General features: G+C 38.6%; 1 protein-coding gene across 5 annotated transcripts in view; it reads left to right on the top strand.

Moving 5' to 3' along the window:
- The window catches only part of LOC111602338, a 36,257-nt gene that overhangs the window by 13,759 nt on the left and 10,381 nt on the right, over window positions 1–12,117 (top strand). For all 5 annotated transcript variants that reach the window (XM_023319347.2, XM_023319343.2, XM_023319346.2 and 2 more), the window contains 3 exons: window positions 7,122–7,203; window positions 10,258–11,688; window positions 11,859–12,061. In XM_023319347.2, coding sequence (XP_023175115.1) covers window positions 7,122–7,203; window positions 10,258–11,688; window positions 11,859–12,061 — 1,716 coding nt within the window. The remainder of the gene's footprint in view (window positions 1–7,121; window positions 7,204–10,257; window positions 11,689–11,858; window positions 12,062–12,117) is intronic.

Genomic DNA, 12,117 nt, shown 5'->3' with positions numbered 1-12,117 from the left:
ATATATTGTGTATAGCTAAAGCGGATGTTGAATTGCCTTTTTGCCAATGGGTCGGGCAAATTGTCTTTAATATCCGTCGATTTAATTGCTGCGTTTGTATCTGTGCATTCGGCCACAGTTAAAATATTTGCTAAACTGTAATTAAGCGCTGATACATAGATTTTTCAACAAACTTCTAATTGTATGCGTATTAAAATAATTTCAAAGGCAGCATTTATTAAAGTCAAGTATTTCCTGCTCAAATCAGAATTCAGAAAAAATATTTTTTTTTTTGCTTAAAAAGAAAATAGAAATTGAGAAATTTTAGAAATTTTTAACTTAACCTAGACAGAAAATAATCTGAGCTGAGTTAACATCTTCCAATCATAACCTACTACAGCATTCAGTTGCATTTCCAACTCAACCACAAAAGTATTTCAAAGCCTTTGCAGCAGATCCATATTTTTATTGCTCCATCATCGCTCACAAATAAATCCAAATAAAGCAAAGAAAATCTCGTCGGGCTTTTACTCAAATTTCAATTCAGATTTTCTCTCAAATTGCCTTCATTAATAGAAATTTCATGCTGTTTATAAGCAAATTAATCCGTTTGAAAATTAATTAAAGACAAATAATGATAAACAGTTTTCTTTAGAAAGAAAACTGCGCATCATTCATTGTTTACAATCAAGATAAGCCTTGAATAGCTCAGCTTGAAAAGCTAATAATCATTTGTTATATACTCGATACTCTGTTTCTAAGCTCTGCTAAGCCTTAGGATAGGAAAAATCTTAAACGTAATTCTTTGTAGGCCTGTTTTGGCCATATCATTAGGCCAACAGCTTCTAAGCTCCTTTCATACATATAACGCACACTTTGGCCATTAAAATGCGGCCTTATCGTTAATGACAAATCTATACAAAAGCTGCCAACTTGCCAAACGGGTTGACTACTGCCACGCTCCGCCAGAACAAACGTAAAAATTTGGAAAAGAAGTCGAAATGACGGAAATGCTGGAGCAGCTAATCAATCATTGTATGGCCAGTAAGGCAGTCAGCACTTGGCGCTGAAGCCTTTCACTCGATGGCCACCTACAACTGGCAGTCGAAGCGATAACGGTTATTACATATGCCAAACTGGTTGCTGCTGCAGTTGGTGTCCCACTGGGCGATAATGCCAAGAATGCCCGCCATGTGGCTATGACAGCACACAGAACTCTGACAAAGCTTATTTATATATATATATCTGTATATACTCGTTACTAAGTATGAGTACACTGCGTCGACAAGACCAACCACGGCAGCACATATGTGAGGCGAGACAAGTTTCTAGCGTAGAAAAAAAAGTAGAAAAAAAACGTTAACGCGCTTCGAAACAAGATTTCTTAACGGTTGTTTAATGCCAACCCAAGTTTGCCTGACTGACTGACTAACTTGGCGATCGGCTTGCCTCCACCTCCTTCTTCTCTTTCCCATTCCCAGTCGCAGTCCCAATCCCAGTCTACCTAGCATGCCACTGATATTAGCTGCTGTTGTTGGAATAGCTGTAGCTGCCTCGTATTAACTAGCTGCAGTTGCTGTGCTTATTAACACTTTTATATGCACACACAACCACATACACGCACACACAGCCAAACACCTGCCAACGGCGCAGCCAACTGCACTGCGGCCAAAACAAGTTCGTTGCCTAAGTCTTTTGATATTTTAATGTTACGTTGCTTGTGTTTTTTGATTCATATGCAAGGTGTATGTGTGAGTTGTTATAGGTGCAGTTGTGCAAAAATAGGCCAAGCAGTTGGCGGTTAATGCAGTTGCTGCTGCTGCGGCTGTTGTTGTTGCCACTGCTGTTATTTAGCTTAAGCATGGCTTTTATTGATGTCTTATGAGTGATGCATAATATAAACTAAGCTATGGGCGTTTAACTGATTAAATAAGGTGTAGCTTTCAACTGCTGACAAAGCACAACTAATGCTTATTATATATATATATTGATTGATTTACATAAATAGAATATTATATTTTCTTAGACTTTACATAACTTCTTAACTTTACATAGCTTCTTAAATTCAAACTTTCATTATAAAATATTTACCTTTTTCTGGCATAAATCATGAGTAAAATCTCTTCTCTGTTTATTATGCGTATCGCTTTCTTTGATGTTATTCTATAAATTAAACATAAATCCACTTAAAATAAACTTAAAGTAGATATAGGATTGAGAGTCTGTGTAATTCTATTCAAAGCCACGCCAAAGTTTGCCTTCATTACTCGTCAGTCAAGCATCACGTCTAACTGTAAAAACCTCAAATTGATAAATATACAGACAGACGAGTAAAATAAACAACTCGCAATCTTACCTAGAAACGAAACGAAACGCATAAGTAGGCAACAACAACAACAAGAACACAAACAAGAACTAGAATAGCAGCAACAACAAGAACAACGCGACTTCCACAATTTTTGGACACGCTCGAGCAACTGCCAAGAGCATCATTCAGATCTGAAAAACTAATTAAATTAAGTTCTTTTCGTCTGCTGCTTCGAGTGTAAATGCAGCATTTTGGGTCAGCACGCACAGTCCGAAAACCAAGTGATATATGACACACTGTGATAAGCGATGCGATGCGATGCGACGGTCTTTTAACACATATGACTAAATGAATGGGCCAGTTGTTGGGGTGATATTATTTATGATTTTCAAATTTCAGCATTTAGATAATCACGAAGCGTAAAATGCTCGTGTGCTTAAGCAAATTTGTGCGGTGGCTTATGGAAGTCAACAATTTTCTAGTTGACTGACTTCTGTGTGAACTGTGCGAAAGGTGGCAATGCCTAGCCAAAGAGAATGGCACAAGAAAGAGAGCACGTTAAAGATGAGCATTACCCAGACCCAGACACACAAATGTGTGAAAAGTTAAATGAACTTTACGTTAGAGTCCAGGGTTTAATGAACGTTTGGGCAACGGCCATTGACAGCGGCTGGCCAAATCAAAGCCAAGACATTCGTATTACCTGGTAATCCACAGCAAAGAAGCAAAGTCGATAAAACAGCTAGAATTACATGATATATTCTTGTAATGCCGCTTTCTACGCCATGAACAGATCTCGGTGTTTCTTTTATTGTTGATTATATGGTGAAGATAAATTCGCGTTGCTGAGCCAAACAGAAAAAAATGCATAAAAAATGAGGCTAATGAAAGGGGCACAAGAAGATTTATTGCACTTGTGAAACTATATGCGTGCCCGCAACTTGATTTTCACTTTCTTCTTTTGGCCAAGCATCTTACAACAGAACACGAAAAATAAACACGAAAAAATAAGCTGGTAATTAAATAGGCAAAGTGAATTCCCAAATTACACAAATAGGACAAATGACATGGATATTAAAAGTGACTTTTTATCGGGGTCAACAGCAAAATTAAATTAAATGGGTTAAATGAAAAAGATTTACGTATTTAAGAGTGAATGGAGAGCACAAAGTCTAAGCACTTGCTTGTTTAACAATTAGCTACTTAAAGAGTACATGATATGCTTGAACTTTTAAATTTCGAAATTTTGGTTGAATTTTTGAGAATAAGCAAAACGTTGTATTATGAAATTTTGTATACTCTATGTTGTTGGTTTTGTTAATATGAGTATAACAGAAAGAAGCACAGTATACATTTTACTGATTCTTGTTAAAAAGTCTGCCAGTATGCGAAATCTCGTCAAGCTCGGAAGGAAGGAAAGTATTAGATTATTTTCAGTTATTTTCTAGTTTAAATATTGCTACTTTTGGCGTAATCTATCCGAAAATTTTATGAAAAATTCGCAGATTTTATAGAAAACAAATATTTAATCAATTTGACAGCTAAAGAATCTAATTTCTTGATTCCACTCGGTACAACAAAAAATCTCGTTGGCCATTGCGTACTATTGAGAAATATATAACACGTTAAGACTTTAATCAACAATTTTAATTATGTAGTAATACACAACGTTTGAGAGCTGAGCAGAAAAGAAAACTGAATCGACAAGCCGTCTCCATCTCAATCGCATTCTCAAAAGGTTTCTTAGAACCTTTTCGCAGCTACTTATTCTACTTTCGCAAGGTCATTCGATTGCTCACATAGCAAATACCATTACCAAAGCCAATTCAAGTCATTTTCCCACAGCTTAAGCATTTCAGAAACTGTTTCAAGTGCCGCAGCTGTCGCTTTTTAAAGCTTTTTGCTACTTTTAGTTGCAGCTAAAATGCCAAAGCAAAACATGCCATTTCTTGTTAAATATCTGCATATGTATATCTCAAGCTTGTGCAGCGCTCTCAGATAGTTAAACATATATAAATTATTACATAAGAAATTCTCACATTATTAATTTGTATTGTGCACACCAGATTTCGTCAGAGAGCGTCTGAGTGTTGAGTATGAAATTAGAGACAATGATCAGCAAGCGCAGAGATGCTTTTGGTTCGAGGCGCTTTGGCAATTAGAGCACGGCTAACAAATGCAGTTGCAGGCCTGTATGTAGATGTATATACGTGGGGTCTAAAAGCCGTTTTTTATGTGGGCCATAAAAAGAACAACAACAACAACAACAAGTCACGCAGCAAATTTGCATGGCTTACAAAACTTCCTGGCAAAGTATTTGAAGTATGTGGCACAATTCAATAAAGCAGTCAACTGCCAGGCAAATACAAGTTTAAAATTCACACACACTCAGACATGGGCATACTCGTATGACAAAGAAAATTAAAAGAATCGAGAAACTGGCTAACCTTGTCCAGCTGTTTGCTGCACCCAGTCCAAGAGCAAAGGAATTTATTTTTTAGCAGCCATTGCTAGTTACGTGGCTGAAATGGCTTAAAGAGAAACTACAACGGCTTGACGGCCAGGGTGACAAACACACACACACATACTCGAAGTGGGTGTAGCACAAGAGCGAGAGAGAGAGGCACATTGAGACAGGCAAATAGTTGGCCATTAAAAACAATTACATGATGTTTGTTATGCTGACCGTTTCTTAACATTTTTCTTTGCCGTTCGACTGATTTCAATTGAAGCGTGCTAAGAACCCCAAAGAAACCCAATGTGTGCCTCACCGGTTCTACTTTTTTCTTCTTATTTATTCACTTTTTTTTGGTTAAGTGGAACAACGTACGGTTATGTTTGGGCTATTTGTTGGTATGAGCCGAAGCTCAAATTAAATAAAAATTGCTGCGGTATATAGGCAACAAATAAGTAAATTGAAATTGTGGCAAATAGCGGTTTACAGTTAAGTAAACAAATAAGCGAAAAAAAGAAAAGAAGCGCAGAAATTTGTTGTACAATCGGCCAAGAATTTAAAGTAATTTGTTGGCATGACAGTAGAGATTACAAAAATTACTTGTGAAGTATTGATGTAATTACGAAATGACTAATAATAGAAATAAATACATAATAATATATGAGCTTGAGGGGACTCACCTGTACATTAGTTGCAAGATACTCTAACTTGACATAATTGTGTCAGGTCAGTTGGCCAAATGTCTAAAAAGCAAATTGAGTACACAGAAAAAAAAACGGAGTTGTTTAATGTGTAAATTTACGCGCTGGCAAAGCTCAGTGTCTCAGGTCTGAGATCAAGGCAGATCTATGTGTATAAAAAGTATGCGATATATGAGCTCTGTCTTACATTAGTTGAAGCTGTTATTATTTAAGAATAATTTGGCAAATATTTCAGTTTAGTTAAAGATCAATTCTCTGACTAAAGAAATCAATAAAATAGTTTCGCCTGCTCTGATCTTTTATCATTAACATTTAAAATCAGAGATATCTGAAATTCGCGTTTCTTCGATTGCCCGCTACACGGAAATCGTGAAAGTCCATGCCAAATCCTAACTACCCAACATGCTGAGATATGTCAGCATATGTCGAGCTGAAGCAAGAAAAACTGTAACAAGTTTCAGAGGCCGACAAAAGGCACCAAAGGCGATGCCGGCCCAAACGTTTGGTGATAACTTTTATCGACTATTTGCCAATGCAGTGAAAATTGTTTAAATGCTTTTGCTTTTTTTTGTACTACAATTTTGAAACGCCGTATAAACATTGAGCGCGCGCCTAGTGGCATATTTTAGTCGATTTGATTTTAAATGAAAGCTGTCAATCAAGCCAGCTGAAGGCGGGCTCAACAAGTCACAGCAACTTTCCCATTTTACCAGGAAAACGCAATGCGCAATTCGCAATTTCGATTGAGGAAAATGAAAGCGCCACAAGCCAAAATAATTAATTGTAATTTGTTGCAGAAAATAAAATAAATATACTACTTAAGTCTCGTCAACAAACTTCTAATTCATGATATCTTGATATTCAGTCACAATCTGGACCGGGCAAATAACTCAATTAAATGCTTGTGTCTCTAGAACAAGTAATTAAATCTAAGCAGCTCATATGTCTCTTAATGGCATAGAAAGCCAGAGTTAGAGCCAGAGCTAGAGATGTAGAAATTAAATTATGCAAAACAAGTCGCTTTGATTGGGGTCACGCTTAGCGATCTCAGCGGGAAGCCAACTGCAACTGAATTTAATGTCAAGAGCTGCTCGAGGAAAGAGAAGTTGCTGTAGAATTTGATGTCCATGAGGGCAGCGAAGAGTTTTTGGTTATGGGAAATAATTTCTCCTCTTAAGCGGTATCTTGACTAACCCAAGTGTGAGGGTTTCCATTCGCATGCAGCCTATGAGCTGGGCCTGAAATCGAAAGAGGGGACAACAAATTTATTTAAAATATTTTCGTTTAAGGTTTTCCCCTCATCATTTATGTAGGGTATACAAGTCTTTCATCAGCTCTAATGTTATACTACAACTCAAAAATGTATTTTTAAGAATTTATAAAAAAAGTATAAAGTCCGTTGAAGGCTAATAGAAAGCGAATGTTTATTGTCAACTCATAAAAGTTAATTAGCTTGAGAATAATTAATTTCTATTTTTAATGCATATAACATTTGAATGAGCTTAAAAATCTTAAAGCTAAGATTTCTATAAATAAAATTTTAAAAAATATTTAAGAAATGAGATACTAAATAAAGTTAGATAATTTTTAAATTTTTTAAAAGTTTGCATATAATGCACTTTCCCAAATCTGGTTGTGACCTTGTCTAATATGAATTTATTATTGTTTTTTTTTACAGGCTGGGAACTGCGCGGTTTAAATTGTTATAAATATTTCAATATCAAACATTCGTGGGAGAAAAGCGCCGAACTGTGTCGAAGGTGAGTAAAATCATAGCATAACCATAATCAGATGATAATTTGAATATATCAGTATACAACTAAGTATATATATCTATATATATGGTCATATGGAGGAAGTTGTGGGCATCGGACTTCTGTTTTAGCCAAGCAGTGAACTGGCTCAAAGTAGCTACGCTTCAATAAGCACAGCTACCTGTTCTTCTTGATAGATAGATACTAAGCCAGATAGATGCTAGTTGCCTGACTGGCTGTCAAGATCTGTGCTGGAGTACATATATATAGATATACTCAAGCGGCAGCAGTTGCCGTTACAGCACCGCATTGCATTTCCGCTGACAGTTAACTGTCAATGCCAAAGTGGGCTGCCTCCCAGGCCAAAATGCGGCAAGCAGCAGCGACAGCAGCAGCAGCTTTGGCGTTGTTGACCAAGTTCGTAATTGTTTTTCAGGCCTGGCTGGGCAGGCCATCGATAAGCCAATGCGATGGCCGATGATTCATAATAATTTGTTTTTTTTCTTCTTCTGCTTCTTCTTTTTCTTCGGCCACTTTATTCGAGCGAAAAGAAAGTCGTCGACGTAGTCAATAAGCTTCCGGCGTTCGGCCCAAAAAAAACATTCCTGATTCGGTTTTTGGGTGTTAACCCAATGTTGACCCAAATACTTGCGAGTGGTTCGGCCAGTGCTTGCACCTGTTTGAGAGTTAAGAGCTCTTGCAGCCCAAAAACCTTTTGTCTTGTGGGCTAGTCTTGGAAATTGAGAGTGTTTCGATTTGATCGAAGCCGTAGTTTTTTATCGATTGTAATTTCTGCTTGAATTTAATGAGCGTGTGAATCGCTGGCTTTTGGATTGACCGCGGGGCATGTGGGGTGAAAGTTATTCGAAATTAATGTGTTTTTTTTCTTTTATTTTTTCGGTGCTTAACATTAATAAAGTTATTGGCTGGCCATAGACTTGGTCTAATGTCAATGGCCTACGCAATTTCTCTTTGCTGTCAGGTGTTAACTGGCAATTACATATGCCCGGCACAGGCTACACCAGTTGACAATGGCAGCAGCAGCAGCAGCAGCTGCTACAGTGGCCACTTCTATAATGTACACGCCATTTACATGCCATAGACCTCGCCCCAGTCCACTACCAATTAAAATGCTGCTAACGTTTTATTAGTTTTACCACAGCAAGTTCAACAAACGACAAACAACTCTTGACTGCCCGATAGATTTGCCAAAAAAAGTACACTGCATATATAAATCTGAGTTAAAGATAGCAGTATATGTCAGGTGTCGTCTTTACACTCCAAATGTGAAATATTTCTTTTGGGTGAAAATTTCTTTTTGCTTTCTTACTCCCCCTCTCCCTCTATCTTTCTATCCCTCTCTATGCGTTGCTTAACGATTTTGCGTGTGCAGCATGCGAAATACGTAGAATGAAGGAAAGTGCCGATAAGGCGTTAACATTTCCAGTTAACGGAGCTGTGACCAAAAAATAAAAGCCACTCGTGAATTTGGAACTTGTTGGTTTTTAGTATTTGGGCGTAGCCGACGAGACGCAATGAAAACTCTTTTTGAATGATGTTTTGGCAGTTGCCCATTTGGACAAGTCAATTTGCTTGAACTTTTGGTCATAGGTGCGGAAACAGGTAGCTGACGACTTTTTATTGAACCATACAATTTTTACGGAATTCTTAAAGAGTTATAAATACTAAAGATTAGTAAGCATATTGCTAGGTGAAACTATGAAAATAACAGTAAAAAAATATAAATATATTTAATTATTGTAAAATGTCGTAGATAACGGAACTTTTATTGAAGCTAAGCTTAAAGAAGCAATGAATTCTAATAAAATATCAAGTTATAAAAACAGATATAAAAATATTATTTAAATTTATTTTTAAAAATGTATTAAAAATATTATTTCGTATTTTTAGAAATATATTAAATATATTTTTAAATTTGTTTTACAACATATTATTTAAAAGTACTTTTAAAAATATATTAAAAATATTTTTAAACATTTATTAAAAATATTTTTAAAAATATATTAAAAATATTTTTTAAAATATATTAAAAATATTTTTAAAAATTTTTTAAAAATATATTAAAAATATTATTTAAAAGTGTTTTCAAAAATATTATTAAAAGTATGTTTTTAAAATATATTACAAATATTTTAAAATATATATAAAAAACATTATTTTCAATAATTTTTTTAAAATTATATTTAACTTATGTAACAGTTTTCAAATTTAACTTTAGAAATATATATATACTTAGAAATGGAAATTTATATTTTTACTCTGTTCGTACATAGCATTATGTTGTTTCATGCATGCGACTTGAGTAAATTTTAAAATGTTTAACATGATGGTGGTGAAAATAAGCAAGTATAGACGTGCAAATAATACCAGACAACAAAATTGTTAAGTGAACAGACAAACATGGCAAACAACGCATTCCACTGACATGCACAAAGACACACTTACTCAAATATGTATTCGGCCAGGTCTTCAGTTTTCACTTGGTATTAGGTGTACAATTGCCTGTTATGTATATCGGGGAGTGGCGGGGTGGGGCGTGGCTGCAGGGATGCAGTGAGTGCAACATGCATAATTTTTGGCATGCAAGCAGCCAAACAGCTGCAGCGTGTGACAAAGGCGTTGCTCACAGCTGTCAGTCCCATAGCGCCCCCACGCTGCGTATGTGTAATATGCAAGATTTGAATGCAAAGCTAAGCCTATGAGTCAAAGACAACATATATTTGGTTTCGAAACTGGTTTTTCTTTTTCTTCTTGGCTTGCAGCTGTGGTAGAACACATGGAGTCGAACTGTGGGCTTTGAAAATAGAGTTTTGCGATTGGAAACGAAAGTTTTCTTTTTGTTGCTGCTCTTTTTTGGGAACCGCATAATTAAGACAGCAGCGGAAAAATAGAAAGTAAAGCGCATTAGAAAACTGCAGCTGCATAATTGAAATTGCGTTAAGCGTGCAGCGGAAGCATGAGACAGCTCATTAGAGATTCCAGACCTAAGCCCAAACACTAATCACTGACATCCTCTTCACGTGCTCTTTCCCTTTGCAGATATGGCGCCGAGCTGGTGGCCATCGATAGCTATGCGGAAAACAATGAGACGTTGGCGATAGCACGTGCCAGTGACCCCAATCAGCGGGCCTCCGACAAGTACTGGCTCGGCCTGGCTTCACTCGATGATCTGCGCACGAATACCCTAGAGTCTGCATCGGGCGCATTGATCTCACAGTACTCGGGATTTTGGTCTCTGCAGCAGCCCAACGCTGAGTCTGGCGAGTGCGTGGCTGCCAGCTTTGCCGGCAAGTCGCAGAGCTGGGATCTGGGCACCTGTGAGTCGCTGCTGCCCTTCATGTGTCGTGCTCCAGCCTGTCCCCAGGGAGCATTGCACTGCGCCAATGGACTGTGCATCAACCAGGCCTTCAAGTGTGACGGCAGCGATGATTGCGGCGACGGCACCGATGAGCTGGACTGTCCCGCCCAATGCCATTTCCACATGCAATCCGGCGGCGATGTCATTGAGACACCTAACTATCCGCACAAATATGGCGCGCTGAGCAAGTGCAAGTGGACGCTGGAGGGTCCGTTGGGCAGCAACATCATACTGCAGTTCCAAGACTTTGAAACAGAGAAAACTTTTGATACTGTGCAAGTTCTGGTTGGTGGCCGCACTGAGGATAAGTCCGTGTCGCTGGCTACGCTCAGTGGCAAACAGGATTTGACTACGCAGCCCTTTGTATCCGCCTCAAACTTTATGATCGTCAAGTTTACGACCGACGGCAGCGTGGAGCGCAAGGGTTTCAGGGCCACTTGGAAAACTGAGGCCAAGAACTGTGGCGGCACTCTGAAGGCGACGCTGCAAAGGCAAATACTGACTAGTCCCAACTATCCCAAGCAATATCCCGGTGGTCTGGAGTGCCTGTATGTGCTCAAGGCACAGCCTGGTCGCATCATATCCATTGAGGTTGACGACTTGGACATTGCCGAGGGCCGCGACTATTTGCTCATACGCGATGGCGAATCGCCCATGAGTCGCACCATTGCCAAGCTGACGGGCAAATCTGCGCAAAACGAACGTGTGATTATCTCAACCGGCAATACGCTCTACCTCTACTTCAAGTCCAGCCTCGGTGAGGCGGGCAAAGGCTTCAGTCTGCGTTACATTCAAGGCTGCAAGGCAACAATTACGGCACGCAACGGCACTGTTACCTCGCCCGCATTCGGCTTAGCTGATTATCCCAAAAATCAGGAGTGCTTCTTTACCATCCGAAATGATGCACGTGCTCCGCTCTCGCTTAAGTTTGACAAGTTCACAGTCCACAAGAGCGACAATGTGCAGGTCTTCGATGGTTCCTCAACCTCCGGACTGCGTCTGCATTCGGGCAATGGTTTCACAGGCACTGCGGCCCCTAAGCTCACATTGACTGCTTCATCAGGAGAGATGTTGATTAAATTTACATCGGATGCGCTACACAATGCAGCGGGGTAAGTAAACAGAATTTTCAGCCATTTAAATTTGAATTTCAGGGTAAATGATTTAGTTGAAAGTGAAGATCGTCCCGCTGTCCGTTCATCCGTCTGTGCTAATCTCCACTCGATTATAATCTTACTTATTTGACGTCTCCTTATTAATTTATATTTAATTTCCTCTCCAGTTGGTCGGCTACTTTCTCGGCGGACTGCCCAGAGCTACAGCCTGGCATTGGAGCTTTGGCTTCCAGTCGCGACACAGCCTTCGGCACGCTGGTCAGCTTTACATGTCCCATTGGACAGGAGTTTGCCACCGGCAAGACGCGTCTGGTAACGGAATGTTTGCCTGGTGGCAACTGGAGTGTCTCCTACATACCAAAGTGTCAGGGTGAGTCAAGAAGAGCTCTTTCCTTCTTTATGTTTTTGCTATAAAGAACAATTTCC

Source organism: Drosophila hydei, unplaced genomic scaffold (assembly GCF_003285905.1).
Source record: "Drosophila hydei strain 15085-1641.00,03,60 unplaced genomic scaffold, DhydRS2 tig00000149-arrow-pilon, whole genome shotgun sequence".
In the NCBI taxonomy this organism is placed as follows: domain Eukaryota; kingdom Metazoa; phylum Arthropoda; class Insecta; order Diptera; family Drosophilidae; genus Drosophila; species Drosophila hydei.
The sequence above is the reverse complement of the archived record's forward strand: the minus strand, read 5'-3'. Positions and strand labels throughout refer to the sequence as shown.